The sequence below is a fragment of the Elephas maximus genome, chromosome 9 (assembly GCF_024166365.1).
Source record: "Elephas maximus indicus isolate mEleMax1 chromosome 9, mEleMax1 primary haplotype, whole genome shotgun sequence".
NCBI lineage: Eukaryota > Metazoa > Chordata > Mammalia > Proboscidea > Elephantidae > Elephas > Elephas maximus.
The window spans coordinates 81865175-81882990 of NC_064827.1; the positions used below are offsets into that span (position 1 = coordinate 81865175).

The 17816-nt window shown below is 52.9% G+C and overlaps 1 protein-coding gene across 1 annotated transcript in view; it reads right to left on the minus strand.

The window, feature by feature from the left end:
- Window positions 1-608: 608 nt before the first annotated feature.
- The window catches only part of FIBCD1 (fibrinogen C domain containing 1), a 37428-nt gene continuing 20220 nt past the window's right edge, over window positions 609-17816 (minus strand). The window contains exons 5-7 of the mRNA XM_049894998.1: window positions 7992-8088; window positions 1487-1666; window positions 609-868 (exon numbers count right to left, since the gene is read on the minus strand). Coding sequence (XP_049750955.1) covers window positions 609-868; window positions 1487-1666; window positions 7992-8088 — 537 coding nt within the window. The remainder of the gene's footprint in view (window positions 869-1486; window positions 1667-7991; window positions 8089-17816) is intronic.

A 17816-nucleotide genomic window follows, 5' to 3' on the forward strand; every position in this document is an offset into this window, starting at 1 on the left:
CACCATTGGTGGCCCTCAGCACCAGCCACTCCACAGTCCTCCAGGGTGAGTTGGGATCTCCAGGTACCATGGAAACTGAGCGTGAAAGCCAAAGAAGCCTGGCCTAAGCGAGGCCCAAACAATCCCTCTCTAATTTGCTAGAGGAAGTCCGGGGGTGCGGTCACTCCCTACTCTCTGTACCCCCATAATGTTGAGTGCATGGGCTGGCAAAGTGAAGGTGTCACGGGAGGTGGAAGGGAGGGGGAGGCACCGGCCTCTGGCCATGTGAAGACCTGTTTGTCCTGGCGGGAGACGTCAGACACTTCGCGGAGCAGTCAGTCTGGCCAGGTAGAAAATTTTGGTAGTCAAGTTTGCCTCCCACGAACAGAGGCAAGAGATAATGCTTGCTGCCAAACTGCAGGATGAGAGCAGTGATAAGGTGAGGTGTGACCTTACCCACCCAGGGGTCTTAGTGTCGGGGGCTGGCCTGCCTCACCCCGACTGGAAAGTGGCTCAGCCATGCATGGACCAGAGGGCAGACGAGCAGGAAGGGGTGGGTCGGGACGGAGTGGGCGGGGTCGGGGCGGGACCCGAAGGTGGGCGGAGCCGGAAAGGTGGGAGGGGCCAGTCTAGCTGTCCTCCCGGACCGGCCGGATCTTCATCTCCGAGAACTTGAGAGAGTACTGCCAGCCTGTCCAGGAGGACCACTCGACGCCATCAGCGTAGGAGGCGTGGGCGCCTCGCAGGTACTGCCCGTTGAGGTTGGACGTGTGGCAGTTGCGGTACCACCAGGCGCCACGGTAGAAGGCAGCGCAGTTGTTCTCTGAGTGGTCACTGTCGCGGTCCTTGGTGGTGAACCTCATGCCGCTGTGCTTCAAGAGGGAGTCACCTATGCAGGCACGCACACAGGTGTGATCACATGGGGCACATGTACGCACATGCCAGCATAGACACATGTGCACTCCCACATTGTTACATGCATGAGCACAGGCACACCGTGTGTACACACATGCCCCACTGACATGTACACCACTGCACAAATGTACACCCACACCTGCATTCCACACCTGAGTGTGTCCATGCAGGCTCACATGCACACACGGTGTCCTAATGGAGCCCTGGGGTCTAGGCAACCTCGATTTTTCCTCCTGACTTTGACACACTCCCTTTCCTGCTTTCCTGACACCAGCTGAGAGATGAAAAACCTCAGTCCAAAGAGGTTGAGCTACTGCACTTTAGAAGCCCAGCAAAGCCCAGACCCCACATCTCCTGATTCCTGCCACTGGGCTCAGTTTCCTCATCTGCAAAATGGGTGAACAATCTGGCTCTGCTTTGTGGCTTCATGTCGCTGAGGTATAGACCAGCCTCTCTGAGTGAGAGGCTTTAATCCTGACCCCAGAGGGCAGAGATGCTTGGTTCAGTGGACCTCTTTTGTCCTCCCAGGTGAGGAGACTGGTGGTCTACCCTTTTCCCTTCCCCCATTCCCTGCTACATCCTGGAGCCTTACCTGCAGTACCTGAGTAGTCGGCCACAGTGAGTGGGTACCCGTCTTCCTCCGGGTCCACAGAGAACAAACCTACGCCAAAGCTCCCATAGCGGGCATAGGCCGTGCCGTTGTCAAAGTCCTCCAGGTCCACGTGCAGCTCATAGGCAGCCTGTGTGGTCAGGGCGTGGATCCTCTTGAGCCCTGCAGCAGGGGAGAGAATGGCAGGAGAAGTTGGGGAGCTCAGAAGGTGACCCCCTGGAGAGAACAGAGGAGAGATGAGAGCTATGCATCTGTGGTTGGTGACAGGAAGGGACAACCACCACCAGGTGCGTGAGTTTGTTCCTGAGCTACTTCTTTCTTGCTGCAGGTCTGTGTTTGGCAAAAAACTGAGGACTGACAGTTGATGGTTTTTGGCTTTCTCTGTTCTCTTTAAGCTGAGCTATGCTTTCCAAACGTGGGGGTCCCTAGCTGATTGCTGGTGGAAAGATTGCAGGAGGAGTCTGGAGGATCTTCTGCGTTGGGGGTGACTGCCCCTTATCCTCCCTCACACTCTGGGCTCCAGCCAGACCAGGTCTGGTACTTGCACCTCCCTGAACCTGGCTTTGAACCTGGCTTTGCACATCCTGTTCCCTCTGTCTGGGACACTTCCTCCCCACCTGCCTACCTCCTGTTCATTTTCCAGGTCTCACCTCCTCAGGAAGACTGCCAACCCTCTGCCAATCCAGGTGTTCCCCTAGGTGTCCCAGCTGCCTGTTTCTGTGTCTGTCTTCCCTCCAGGCTGGACGCTCCATCAGAGTAGCATGTCTGTCCTATGTTGCTGATGGGGTGGGACCCAGCACATTACAGGTGCTCAATAAATGCTTGCTGGCTTAGTGGAGGAGAGGTGGAAGGCCTCCTGCTGTCTCCAGGGGCTGATTCTGCACCCCCACCACCCCCCATCCACTTTCTCCCCCTTCTCCCTCTGCTCCTCACCAATCCTATACCCATCCTAGGGTTCTTACTCCAGCCACCCCCCCAACCCATACACGCTCTCTCAAGGTACTTCCCTGTGGGTCTGATTACCTCTTGATTAAGAGGGTATTTAATTAAACGCCTTACGAGTTAGCAGCAGTGAGTGACATTTCATCAGCCTCTCCCCACTGCCTGCCTTTCCCAAGCTCCAAGCCCCCCGTGGGTTAGCGTGTGCATCCCCAAGGGGCGTGAAGGCAGGGGTGGATTATTCAATAAGCAAGGTAAGCATGGGTTTACTTGTGCTTACTTACTAATCCATAGTGGACAGCTTCATGTGGGTTTCGCCACGCCACATCAAAGTGAAACCCATGTGAAATTGTTCGCTACAGATTAGTAAGCCCAATAAAGTCCGAACTTACCTTGTTTACTGAGTCATCCGCCCCTGTCAGGGACTGTAAATGTGAAAAGCGGTTTTGATTCTGTAGGAAAGTGCTGTGGGGTTGGGAGAGAGACAGATGCCAGCTATACCTAGAAGCAGAGACTTTGATGTGGTGAAAAAAATGTGAAATTGTTCACTACAGATGATTAAGTAAGCACAAGTAAGCCTGTGCTTACCTTGCTTATTGGATAGTCTGCCCCTGTGTGAAGGCAGTGTGTACCCGTCCCGTCCCCCAGCCACTGAAGGAAGTAAGTCTTTGTTCTGTCCCATCCTCTAAGTCCAGGGAACAGGAGAAGGAGAGGTAGCTGTGAGCAGTAACAGGGATAACAGCAGACTGCACCCAGCACTCTCCCTGCACTCCCAGGTTCCTCACCTAGCATCTGGCCAGGTAGTGAGGACATAACTTGGAGAACATAAGGGTCTTGTCAAGGTCCCTGTCTCCCTGCCTCTCCTGCCACCCTCTAGGCTGGAGTCTCCAGGCGAGTTGCTCTCCCTCTCTGGGCCCCCAGCTCGAACACCTGTAGAGTGTGCCTCACAGGGTTGAAGGGAGGGGGGAAGGTGGGAAGGGCCAGAGGGGCTTCTTCACAGACTGTATAGGGCAGAGAGGATGTAACGATGACAACCACAACCAGGCGGCTGGCACTTAGGCTGGCCAGGCACTGTGCTGAGTACTTCACGCAGATTAATCAAAGCGAATTAGAATGAGTCAAATTTAATTAAAGAGTCCCTGCACAGCTCTTAGAACTGTGCTGGCCCATCACACGTGTGATCCCAGTGTTTGCTGCTGCTGTCATTATGATCCGATGAGGCAGGTGCTGTTATTACCCCCTTTTTGCCACTGAGGAAACTGAGGCACAGGGAGGTTAAGTGACCAGCCCAGGACACACAGTTGGTAAGTGGCAGAGCTGGGATTTGAACTCAGGCAGAATGGCCCAGACTCCTTGCTTGTATTCCATTTGTACACAGGGCAGATGATATCCACGAATAGGGCAAGAGGGAGACTAACCCAGAGAGGATTCTGGAAGACTCTTTTCCTCACCACTAAATGGTAAATGGTGGCTGGTGCCCAAAGGTGCACCATTAGCACACAATTCCTTTGGGTTAAGCAGTGCCCTTCTCCTGACGTACCTCCCCAGTCTCCATGAGGGGCTGCCAGGCTGTGTCCCCTGAGGGAGGGGCAGGATGGAGATGCTGGGGCCTCCAGGTTCCTTTATGATTCAGGGCTCACTCTCATCTCCACCCTTCCTCCAGGTGGGAGGTTTCTCCAGTCCTTTTTTTTTTAGTATTTTATTGTGTTTTTGGTGAACATTTACATAAGAAATTAGGTTCTCATTTAACAATTTCTATACTTATTGTTTAGTGACATTGGTTACATTCTTTGCAATATATCAGCATTCCTGTTATTTCCATTTTGGTTGTTCTGTTTCCATTAATCTAGCCTCCCTGTCCCCCCCTTGCCGTCTCATCTTTGGTCTAAGGTAAATGTTAATCATTTGGTTTCATCTAGATGATTATTTTGAGGAACACAGTACTCACAGGTGGTATTTATTTTATGGGCCAATCTGTTATTTGGCTTAAAGGTGACCTCTGGTTGTTTCAGTTCCAAGCTTAAAGAGTATCTGAGGGTGATAGTCTCAAGGGTTCATCTAGTGTCTACTGGTCCAATAAGTCTGAACGTTTTTTAGGAATCTAATTTTTGTTCTACATTTTTCTCCCATTCTATCCAGTACCATCTATTGAGTCCCAGGTCTCTCCAATCCTTATTGATCTGCCAGGATTACTACCCTCCATGTTAACTGCATCTCCCCACTTCCCTAGGCCCTTGGATGGTGAGCAGAGTGCAGTCCCCACCCTTCCTGAGAGTTCAAATTATAGAGGGCGAGGGAAGAGCCAGCGGGCAGACCAAAAGAGAGAAAAAAAAAAAAACCCTTAGACCCATGGCATTCCCCACACCATCACCCCAGGTGAACTTTCTAATGGATTAAAGAGCTGAACCTAAAAAAGAAAAATAAGAAAGGGTAAAAAGATACAATAGGAGATATTTTCTAATAAAACCAGTAAAGGGAAAGCAGAGCCAAAAACCCAGAAGATATGAAGAAGAAAGACTGGCCAAATTGACCATATAAAAATTTAAAACTTCTAGGAAATAAGTAATAATGTTACAAAAAAAAACAGAAAAAGCTGAAAGATGAATGGCTGGGAGTACGTGTACATCATGTGTATCAGACAAAGAATCAATAACCTTAATATATAAAGAGCTCTGATAACTCAATAGGAAAAGACAAAATGCTCAGTGGGAAGGTGGCAGGGGAATGTGGAAAGCAGAAGGGAGGCCACAGTGCAGGGAAATTGAAGGGCTGGGTCTTGAGTTGACACTCTTGTCAGGGCTCCCCTTCTAGCAGCATCTGCCAGGAGCTAATCAAAAAAAAAAAGGACCCACTTAAATGCTTCCTCCTGTACCTTCTGTGGCTGCTGAGAGATTTCAGTTAAGATGACAAGGAGCAACAGAGACACCAACACTCCTCCAAGGGGGTGGGAGGCGATGCGGGGACAGAGCCCCCACCTGTCCATCTTCTCCCTGTCTTTACACACCCACTTGGGTGGGGTAGGGGAAGGAATATCCCCACCAGAGAAGCTTCTCTCCCTTGACCCTCATCTTACCCTGGCTTTTCATTCATTCAGTACAGGGTAAAAGCTTGGTTGGGCTCTGGTGTGTGAACCCTACCTGACTTCCCCACCCCAACATGAGTGCATACACACATGCATACATTAAATATACACACACACCTATACCCAGACACATATGCACACATGTGTATATACCCATATAGGCACATATATCCCCTACACATACCTATACACACAAAGACACATACCTATACACACAAAGGCACATATGTACACACACGTACACACTCATATTCCCACACATATACCATACACATAAAGGCACGTACACGTACATAAGCACATACACACATGTACACACATACACGCTCACTAGCACTTTTCTGAGCCTCAGTTTCCTCACCTATAAAACGGGACACAGTAGGTGCACAGTGAGTTCACACAGGGATCACTAGGTCACACATTTATGTGTCTGGCATCTCCTATAGCTGGTACCCATGTGGATACCAGGGACACAGTGGAGGTCAGGGCAGAGAGGATCCTGCCCTCAAGGACCCCAGGCCAGGGGAGATGAGCATTAAGCAAACGACAGCACAAATCACTACCCAACCTCTGCGCATGCAGGGGAGGGGTGAGGACCACCCACTCCTCTCTCCCAGGGGTTTCTGTTAAATCCCACAGACCAGGACTCCTAAGCCCCCACCTGGTGCCCAGACCTCTTACTCAGCCCCTCCAGCTGGTGCTTCCTGGCAGCCACAATGGCCTCTGCCCGTCCCCTCATCGGGGAACTTCCCAGATATCCATGTGGGGAAGCAAGAGGGTGGGGTGGGAGGTGCACGTGGGACATGGAGGTGATTCACATGAGGCTCGGGCAAATATTTCATTCCAAGGCCTATGCATTTATTTTAATGTCTATTAAAAATATAAATGGGGATCACCCCACCTGGAGCAAGGGAGAATGAAGAAAACCAAAGACATAACGGAAAGATTAGTCCCAAGGACTAATGGACCACAACTACCACAGCCTCCACCAGACTGAGTCCAGCCCAACAAGATGGCACCCAGCTACCACCACTGACTGCTCTGACAGGGATCACAATAGAGGGTCCCGGATAGAGCTGCAGAAAAATGTAGAACAAAATTCTAACTCACAAAAAACGACCAGACTTACGGGTCTGACAGAGACTGGAGAAACCCCGAAAATGGCACCCCTGGACACCATTTTAACTCAGTACTGAAGTAACACCTGAGGTTCACCCTTAAGCCAAAGATAAGCCAGGTCCAGAAAACAAAACGAGGCTAAATGGGCACACCAGCGCAGGGGCAAGGACAAGAAGGCAGGAGGGCACAGGAAAGCTAGTAATGGGGAACTCAAGGTCAAGGAGGGCAGAATGTTGACATATTGTAGGGCTGGCAGCCGATGTCACAAAACAATACATGTATTGACTGTTTAATGAGAAACTAATTTGCTCTGTAAACCTTCATCTAAAGTATGATTAAAAATATATATATAAATGAGGAGTAACTGCTTATGGGGTTTTTTTGGCGGTAAATATCCTGGAATCCATGGTGATGGTTGTGCAGCCTCACGAATATACTACACATCTCTGAATTGTATATTGTAAAATGACGAATTGTACTATATATGATTCAATCTCCAAAAAACCCACCTCAGTTCAAGCCACAACTCCCCCGCCCAATACACCTATATATAATTAGGACCTCAGACCTATGATTTTTTAGGACATTCTTGTTTAGAATGAAATTAAATAAGGCATTTAAATGTTTCAATAATGAATTTAAAGATAAATATGAAGTAAATAATAGTAATAATTGCAGTAACACTCATGTCACTTCTTGAGCCCTTGCTTAGTGCCAAGCACAGACTATGTGGGGACGTGCAGACGGGCTGAGCTGGGAACCAAGTGAGAGCACCGTCCAGCCCCTCTGTTGGCCACTATGCCCTTGGTATCCATTGAGCCACCAGGCACTGCACATTCTCCCAAGTTTAGGTCTTGCTCCCCAGCAGGAGCCCTGGGGACAGAACAGTACTGGGTCATCAGGGGCCTCCAGCTGTTGGGAGGATGCCTGCATCTGTCCATAGCCCACTTGATCCAGGATAGTGACTGCATCCCAGGGCATCCCCAACAGGCAAAGATCCCACTGCTTTCTACTTCAGGTCACTCCAACAGCTCCCACCCAGTTTAGAGGGTGTGAGATCCTCACGCTCTCATCTTCCTTTCCCCCGTTCATGTTTATAGTCACACATCACCCTTAGCTCATTCCCCACCAGCCATATTGCCTTTGGCTTCTTTCTCATTGACCTCATTCATATCAAACTTATTTCTCACCTTTACACGCAGCACACCTGAGCTGACTCTGGTATGGCAAGGCCGGAGAAACCCACATGCACAACACTGATAGAGGGGGTTTCAGTCAGACAGGAATGGTCCTGCTCCCCCCACCTGCCCTGCTGCACCGGGAGAAGGGGTGGTCCAGGGGTCTCACCCAACCAGTGCTCCCCGGTGAGCCTGCCGAAGCCTTCCCGGTACGCCTCCCAGCCACGGAAGAAGTTCACAGAGCCATCCTCCCGGCGCTGAAACACCTGCCAGGGGAGAAGATGGAGGCGGACAGTTATGCTAACCATCCTAGGAACCCCAGCCCCCACTCTGCCCCATACTCTCCCCCCACTCTACTCCCCACCTGCCTGCTTGGCAAGGGCAGGGGCTGGGTGACTCACAGGGCCTGGGACAGAGGAGGGGCTCAGGAGCCTGGTGGTGCCCCATGTGGGACTGACCGGATACCCCCAAGTCCCTGAAATGTCTTCTCAGGAAGGAATCACTGTGGCTGGGGTGGAGACCTGGTAACCCGCCCCCCCCTGCTGCCCCACCATGGGACCCATCCAGGTCCCACCCCTGCTCTGGGCCTCAATTTCTGCACTTGTAAGAGAAGTGGGGGGTGGGGTGGGCAAGAATCCTGTTTTTTTTTTTCCAGGTCAAAACAAAAGTGAACAAAAACCCATTCTTGAGGTTTTAAAAACCAAAAACACCCCTTGAGTTTGGCCTCCGGAGTTCCATCTCTCCACATGTCCATCAGCGTCATAACCGCCCCCCCCCACACACACACAAAAAAAAATTTTTAAAGTCTAGGCAAAAGGATGAGTGGGGGCTTGGGAAACCAGAGCCCATGCCACCTCTCGGGGGAAGACGAGGCGTCCGCAGCCGGGCTGGGTTGTGACTCGGGTGCCAATGAGCCTCTGAGCTGCCTCTGTTCTTCATTTTAATAACATTCTTGATTTGGGAGTCAGGAATCCCATCGGTTAAATTGCTTTGAAATAAGTACCATGATGGTCCAGGCCAGAGCTGCCTTGAGTATTTACAAGATTCGCTGACAGTCCTGTTTCCGGCTGTCTCCTCGCCCCCTCGCCACCGCAAACTCCCTGTTTAACAAGCTCATTTGCCGAGACAGCAGCCCATCCCTCAGCCTGACCTGCCTCCACCTGTGTCAGTGTTTGATGTCTTAGAGATTTGGCTGTGGCAGCAATGAGCTGCCAGTTTCGTTACTAAGCAGCCTGATTTCAGTCGCTCGGAACCGCCCCGGGTGCTAGTCTGACCAGCAATGTCTGCTGGGTGAGTGTTTGCCGGATGCTTCGCATCCGCGGGGACATGTCAGTCACAGCATATGGGCAGCTTTGACGTCAAGGAGCTGGAGGGAGATGACACCTCTTTTTTCTTGCTCCACTACCTCAAACGAGGCCCAGCCCTGGAGTCTGAAAGTCTTCAGAAGGGACCAGCTCGGCGGGCGCGAAAGGAAATTCGATAAGGCTTGGTGAGATCTGAGAGGCAGTGGAGAGCCATATTGATGGCTGCACATTGGGACCCTGAGCACGCGCCCTTTGAAAGGCCTAATCCTGGTAGAGACTCAGGTGCTCCCAGGAGAAGGAACTAGGCAGCCAGGGCTGTTCCTGGCCGGAGGAGGGGAGCTGGAGGGACCAGCGGGGCTGCAGGGCCACTGTCCTGGGGACTCCGGCCCTCCTGGCATCTGTCAGGCCTCTGAGCACCCCTGGTGCTGAACGGAGGCCCATGACAGGTGGAATATCACAGCGGTTAAGGACTTGGGTTCTAGTCACTCCACCTCTCTGAGTCCCAGTTTCCTCATTTGTAAAGTGGGGGTCACAAGCACATCCTTGTGGGCTTTGATAATCCTCCAAGATTAAGTACACTGCACATAACTGTACATAGTAAGTACTCAGTAAATTTGAGCTGATGATCAATATCATGGAGATGAAGGCCTGGCCACTGCTGCTGATGGGGCCCAGCCCTGTTGAGGCACACTGGTCCCCTCTCCTTCCCGGTCCCTCAGCCCCCTGACCCAGGTCACACCCTACTCCTCCTTCTAGAATCGATGACAAACCACAGGCAGCTGCTGCAGTGGCTCTTCACCGCTCCACCCGACCAGCCAGGCTGGAGCTCCCCGACCCCGAAGGCCCTGCATATCCCCTCCCTGGGCCTTCCTGAGGGGTCCATCCAAGCCTCTTCATTCATTCAAACGTTCCATTGAGCACCTCCGTGCCAGGCACTGGCTGGGGAAACTGAGTCAGAGGACAAGTAGCCAGAGCCCTATCCTTAGGGATCTTAGAGGCAGAGGAATGGAGGGGAGAGGTGTGTCCTCAGGGGGCCTCCCACCCCGTGGGAAGCAGGACAGACCTGGGGGGTGAGGAGAAAGCTCAGGGTGCCAGGCTTTCGGGAGGGAGTCCAGGGTGAACCTGGAGGAAAGGCAGGGTCCTATCCCAAGTTTGCCTGCCATGTGACTGGGTGAGTCACTTCATCTCTGAGCCTCACTTTCCTCACTTACTGAGAAGCCTCTCAGGGCCTCCTTAGCATTGAATGAGGAAATGTGTAAAGCACACAGCACACGGCTGATATTAGTACCGCTGTCATTGGTTATTATTTTTCCTGCTACTACTGTTACAAAGTAGAAAGGGGTGTACTAGCTTCCAGGCAAGGGCAAGGGATGAACCCTGGGTACTGGGAAGTCCAAGCCAGACAGGCAAACACAGGGGATGTGAGGGGAATGGAGGGGTAAGGCTGAGAAGGGCAAATGGGGGTCTGCAGCAGCCAGCACCATGCCCAGCCAAGGCTGTGAGCAGGTAGGACCCGGTTACACGGGTGTCCAGCTGTGCCCTCCTGAAGGCTCAGGGTGACTGTGTAGCCTTCCAGAAAGAGGGCAAGGAGCCCTGGTAGTCCCAGACTGAGCCTCCAGGGCTGTGCCTCCTACTCAGAGCTCAGTGGAGGCCTGGCTCCTTACCCCTTGCCATCTCTCCCCTTTGTTCCTCTGCCTCTATGGTCTCTGAGGAAAGGGTCCTGGCCACATGCCCTCTGACTTGTTTCCCCTGCCAGCACCTGGCACAGAGGTGCTCAATGGAAAGTGTGAATGAATGGAAGAGGCTTGGGCCTCTTACGATGCTGTAATCCAGGTGACTCACCCAGACCCTATAGACCAAAACCAGTTGCCATCGAGTTGGCTCCAACTCATGAGGACCCCATGTATGTCAGAGTAGAACTGTGCTCTATAGAGTTTTCAGTGGCTAATTTTTCAGAAGTAGACCACCAGGTTCTTCGGAGGCACCTCTGGGCACACCTGAACTGCCAACCTTTAGGTTAGCAGCCAATCCCATCAACTTTGTACCACCCAGGGACATATTCCCTCTGATGAGCCCAGTCTAAGAGTCTGAATGAAGCAGCAGGAGGGGCCTTCCAGGTCAGGGAGCTCAAGCCAGGCTTGCTGGACATAGTGGTCAAGAGCCTATCACAGCAGCAGCTAGGGTTGAACCTCCCTCACTATGTGCACGCATTCACCAAACAGAGCTGGGGGTCTGTTCCCTGTGCCCCCTTATAGGTGAGCAGATGGAAGCTTAGACACAGGTGGCCATGAGTAGAGGAGTGGATGGTCAGACTCGGACCTCAGGTCCTCAGCCTAAGGACAGACTGGACTTGTCCTTACTGCCAGCATCTGAAGACCCAAGTCCTGCCACCCAAGTCTTTGCCCGTGTTTGCCACTGGCCAGGGTGTCTGAAATCTGGGGCCTGTCTCCCTGCCCAGGCCTCTCTGCCAAGAGCTGACCTCCAAGCCTGCAGTCCTGGGGTGGGTTCCAACCACAACATGACTCCTGAATCCCCTCTGGGGCTTGGCACATGTAAGGGAGGTGCGTGATCTATAAGCGTGGGCACATACTTGGGGGCCGCCTGGGCCTCCCAGCTTTTCTCCTTCACTCAAGAAAAACCAAAAACCAAACCTGTAGTCATCGAGTTGATTCCGACTCATAGTGACCCTATAGGACAGAGTGGAACTGCCCCGCCTTGGGTTTCCAAGGAGTGGCTGGTGGATTCAAACTGCTGACCTTTTGGTTAGCAGCTAAGCTCTTAAGCACTGTGCCACCAGGGCTCCCCACCTAAGAAAGTACATCTGAAATCAAATGAGCAGGATATACATTCTTGTTGAGATAGTTTGACTCTACCTCAACTTAGAAACCATAGCGATTGTTTGCTAGTGTGGGCACCAATTGTGACCCACCCTCCTCAAGGGGCTGAGCCACATCCAGGACATGACTTTTAAACTTTCTGACCATGACCCAGAGTTAAAATACAGTTTACATCATCATCATCACCACACACAGACGTTTATATATGAAACAAAAGCTTCCCGAAATACTTACCTTACTAAGTGTATTCAGAAAGACACCCTCTAATATTTTGTATTCTGCTCTATTTTATTTTAAAAAATAGCATTGATCACAACCCATCAAGTTGAGTTCACTACCTTCCAATGGATCACGACCTGCAGTTTGAGAAACACTGTATTCCATGTGGCCGACCTTTGCACCAAGCTGTCCTCATTCATTGGTTCAAACACTGAGTGGCTACAGCGTGCTGGACGCCACGCTAGGATCTCAGAATCCGCAAACCCTGGGTTTGCCCTCCAGCCAATTATGGCCCAATGTGACCCAACAAGTACCAGGTGCCTCAGTGCCCACAGAAGGTCAGGTGGGTTCTCCGAGGCTCCCAGGCACATGGGCATGCCTTGTCTGATTCCGAGGCCCAGGGTGAACTGCAGCTGTGGCTTCTGATTTCCGGAAAACATCTGGATGTGATGCTGGATGTCAGGATGTCACCCAGTGGGAAGGCCTTTAATTACAGCAGCAATCAGCCGGCCAGGAAGACACCAAAAGAGGGGCGAGTAATGACCAGCGTGTTCACCTCTCCCTCCTCTGCCCTGCCCATAAAATGTTTGCTTAGGCAAAAAAGGAAAAAACATAATTATGAGTTTTGAGGCTAAAATATTCACTTGTCCAGCCTGGGGGCTTCTCCCTTGGGTTCTGCTACAAAGCACCCGCTGCAGACGTGCTTGTCCTGGACACCACCGCCACCACCCTCTTGGGCCAGAGCCACGAGTGGGCAGACAGACAGTGTGTGTTCTCCTGGTGTGGATTCTCAAAAGCCAGCCACCTGCCACCCGGCGTGTCTTCGAAGTGCCTGCTGGGGGGCTCTGCCAAGGGAGCCTTGGGCCCACATGGTGCTGCAGATGGTGCTGGGCGGCTTCAAAGGAAGGAGCAGCTGACGTCCGTGTTTGCCATACGGGCCCGCGGGCCAAGGGGACTTGGAGATGCTGAGTGCCTGAGCCGGGGTCTGCGGTCATCAAAGGCACTGGCCAGTGCTTTACAGACAGCCACACCCCTCCCCAGCACAGTCCCTGAGGGAGGGGTTTTGATCCCATTTGGCAGACAGGGAGACTAAGGCCTGAAGAGGTAGGGCAACTTATGCATAACTGGAGGTGCCTGAAAAGGCTAAAAGGACAAAACGGTACTGGAGGTGCAGAAATGCATCAGCTGAAGGCAGCTGAGGGGTCCCCAACTGCTCAGTAGGGATGGATGGTGCTCCCCCACGCCTGTGATTCTTTTTTTCCCACTGAGCCCATCCCAGTCCTCATCGTTGGTTAAGCCAGCTGGTCCCAGAAAGCCCTTGGGTGGCACCCAGAAGACTCGAGTTCTATCAAGACTCCAGCCAAAGGCTGGGTGACTGAGTTCTTGACTTCCCCTTCTGCAAACCAGAGGGCACTGGGTACATAATTGGGCTTACAGGGATGACTCCAGCCCTCAGAAAGCTCACTGCCCCAGGACAGATGGACACACAAACCAGCTAATCACACAGCAGAGCAGGTCCCCACTCCCCTGCACCTCGGTTTTCTCATCTGTGACATGGAGATTGTAACAGCCTCTACTCAGAAGGTAAGGAGCTTGGTGCAAGCAGTTTTTGATTAGCCACTAACCTAAAGGTTGGCGGTTCAAACCCCCTCAGAGGCTCCTTGGAAGAAAGGCCTGGAGAACTATTTCTGTAAAAGATTACAGCCAAGAAAACTCTATGGAGCAGTTCTACTCTGTAACACATGGGGTCGCCATGAGCTGGAATTGACTCCACGGCAACAGGTTTGGTTTTGTTTACTCAGAAGGGTATGGTAAGGGTTAAATGACTGGGCTGGCCCACTCTTCATAAAGGTCCCAGCCTTGTTGGCAAACCATGTTTGCCGGGAGCTCAGAGGAGGAGCGAGCCATCCTGCTGGGGTGAGCGCGGGTGGTCCCAGAGGGCTTCTGAGAAGGCTGGACTGCAATGTGAGCAGGGGCTTGCCGGTGGTCAGAGTCGTTGAGGCCCAAGGGACAGGGGCTGGTAGGTCCAGGCCCTATGAGATGGATTGGGGGGTCACTGCCAGCTTAGGAGGGTCCCCAGGAGGCAGCGTGTGGGATTTTTTTCCTAGATCTGATGAAGTGGCTGCAGAAACCAGTTACAGGCAGGACCATGTTGGTTGTGTAGCAGAGGCCACCAGCCTCTCAGGCCTCCTGGGCAGGCGATTCTGGGAGGGGAGGTGGAGAGACCATGCAGAGGCAGATTCTTGTTTTTTACGGAACAAAGAACTTGGACATGTGGGCAAAAACAGTCCTTCAGAGGCAGCCCCCAAGGATGCTCTGCCCATATTCCTGGAAGGCTGCTGCTCCTTAAATCCTTCCTGGACACCTCTAGGAACTGCCCTCTGGAGGCCGCTGGGCTGTCTTCACGGGCACAGGTTCCGGAATAAGGCAGAACTGCATTCAAATCCTGGCTCTGCCTCTCACTGGCTGTGTGACCTTGGACAAGTCACTGAACCTTTCTGAGCCTCAGTTTCCCTTCTACAAAAAGGCACCATAAGCAGCCCCTCCAGGGCTGCAGTGAGGATGCACCAAAGGTTTAGTCAGCTGGGCAGCGCACAGTAGGTCTAACTAATGTCCCCCTCCTATCCCTTCAGAACCAGCTGCCAAGTCCAGAAGGAAATCAGGCCCACTCCTTGTTTTTGACTGAAAATGGTACCCCCAGGCTTGGCACCCTGCCACACTTCCCAGGCTTGGCAGCCAGTGCCTGCTGGCTCTTGGCAAAGTACCCATCAGAGTTGCCATTTATCAAACACTGAGCCACGTGCCAGGCACTGGGCTGAGCACTTCACATATGTTACCCCATTTACGCTAAAAGCTTGAAAAATCCAAACCACTCTCCACGGAGGCTGGCTTTCTCTGCATGGATTGGTCAAGGAACGTGGGGTGTTGTCAATGGTCACCGTGGTCATTATTAAGGAGTATGGGCTCCAAGGACCACTCCCCCAGAGCAGTGAGGGACCAGTGTAGAGCCAGGCAGCAGTGTGGGGACACCATGGCCCTTACTGTCACACCAGGTCCCTCTCCCAACCCAACCTCAGGACAAGGAGGGTCAGCTGCAGCCTCGGCCTGAGCAGGGAAAGCCAAGGTCTCATGTGGCAGAGTCTGCATCCGCCTCTGCCTGGGCTGGGGAGTTTTTTACCTCCAGGGCCTGGTTACAGCAGTGGCTGGCCAGGCTCCGCTTAGTGGCGGCTCCTTTGATGTTTTCCAAGTGAGAGAAGGATTTTCCTCCCCTCCTGGAGAGGCCAGGTAGGGAGCTGGGGGGCCATGAGGAGGGCGCTTTGCTCACACATAACCAATTAGAGGAGAATATGAACCTGCTGACCCCACACGAAAATAAAACGCCCAGTAGACACAGCTGCTGTGCAGAGAGGGCTGGGGCCACTGGCAACAAGGAAGCTGACCGAGCTGCAGCATGAAGCGTATCGATTCCGCTCACAAATCCCTGCTGTAAAGCGATGTGGAAATGGACCTGATCTGTGTGACCCTGGCCAGTGATTATGCAAAGACGAAGGCTTGGCAATTAGGCCCCGGTGCTAGCACTGCCGCCTTGGGAGGGTCTTGGCAGGGGTAGGCTGTGCTGCAGTCCAGAAAATGGGACTGGCAGGCCCTGGGGCAGAGAGGCAGGGCAGTGGGGGTGGTGGGGCATCCACTGACGCAGAGCAGAGATCCTCCATCCTCCCACCCAACACCTGCAACTCCACCTGAGCACAGCCACCCTGTTCCCCAGTCCCTCCGGGTCGGCAGCGCAGGGCATGAGGCTATCCCAGTGGCCAGAGGAGGACCGAGGACAGGGACACTCTGCAAGGGGATATGACTGCCCAGTCTCACACAGTTGGCAGGAGGTGAGGTGGAAATGGCCCACTTCATCCCACCATCACCTGCAAATGAGGAAATCTTCCCTGTGGCTTTAAGAACACAGCTAGATTGCAAGATCCTTGAGGGTGGAGCTGGGTTAACTGAAATTCCCTGTGTTCAGCATGGCCTTCCCTCCTCCTCTTTGTCCCTCACAGATGAGCAGCCTGAGAACTCAGACTCTCCCCACATCTGTGAAACAGCACTGTATTACCCCATTTTACAGATAAGAAAAGTAAGGCTTACAGAGATGAAGTCGCACTGCCAAAGGATGCCAATATTATCCAGCACGTGTTTAGGGAGTACCAATGGTGTGCAGTAGTTAAGAGCTCGGCTCCTAACCCAAAGGTTGGCACTTTGAATCCACCAGGTCCTCCTTGGAAACCCTATGGGGCAGTTCTACTCTGTCCTATAGGGTCGCTATAAGTCGGAATCGACTCGACAGCAATAAGTTTTAATGGTGTGCAGGCACAGTGCTGACCTCTATGCTATACCGGCCGTGTGATGATGGGGTCCCTGCTCCATGAACTCACACTCTGGCTAGGAGACAGACAGGTAAACACACAGACAGATGGGTGACCAAGCTGGGCCTGGAGAAGAAAGCCTCTTGCCCAGGGTCACACACCCAGCCTGGCCGCAGACATGCAGGAGTGAAGGGTTTACTACTCGAGGCCAGGGTGCCTTCTGCCAAGAGGAGCAGGCCCCTCTCCCTCCTCCCTTCCTGGGGCAAAGGTGGGACGGGTGGGAATGTCAAGTTCAGGGGTGGCCTTGATGAGCGGCGTGACTTGTGGGGCCTGGGCCACTGTGGCCTTTGATGAGTTTGGAGAGGGGGCTTCGGCTAAGCCAAGGTCAGCAGCCACATTGGCTGAAAGGCCACCTTAAGGCGTTTGTCCATTAGCCCTGAGGACTCCCCACCCCAAGGAGCCATATGTGGCCCCATTCCCACGTGGCAGCTCCTACTCTCTGCAGCCAGGACTCAGGGAGATGTGGAATTCACACTTCCTGAACTGCCCCCTCACCCGCAGCACCCCTAGGCCCCGTCTGTCTGGGTTACTTTCTCTACTGGAAATCCAGTGGGCAGTAGGAGCCCACTCTGCTTTCAGGAGAAAGCCCAACTCCTAACGTGCCTGCATCACCCACATGCCCCAGCCCCTGCCTGCCTCCCAGATCAGAAGCCCCCTCATACTCAACATACCAGCAGCACGCAACCACCCACGGCCCCAGAACAAGCTACATCATCAGCACTTGCTGTTCCCGTTGCCTGGAAAACTCTTCCCCATCTCAGTCGGCCTCATCCCTGGGTGGCAAGACCCCGCTCATCTGGGAAGCCTCTCTTGGCTGCCCCAGGCTGGGTTAGGGGCCCCTCTTCCAGCCCTCATGGCCCCCAGCCCTGCAGCCATCACACTACTTGGAAATTGTCAGCTAACCTGTCCTTCTCCCCACCAGACAGGGAGCTCACTGGTCCGCCTTATCCCCCGTTGAATCCCCTGTGCTGGGCACCTTGCTCGCACTCAGTGGTTGAACACCCAAATAAATGACCCCTACCATGTGACAGTTAATTCTACTGGAGGAGGCCTGGGTGCTGCCCTAGCCTGGACACTTGCTTGCTGGGTGACCTTGGACAAATCTCTTGCCCTCTCTAAGGCTGCCCTGCCAGCCTCCAGGGATTGGAGGGAAGTCAACGCAATGCCAGGAAGGACAATGATACATGAAGTATAAAGGGTCCCTTGGGTTGACAGGACT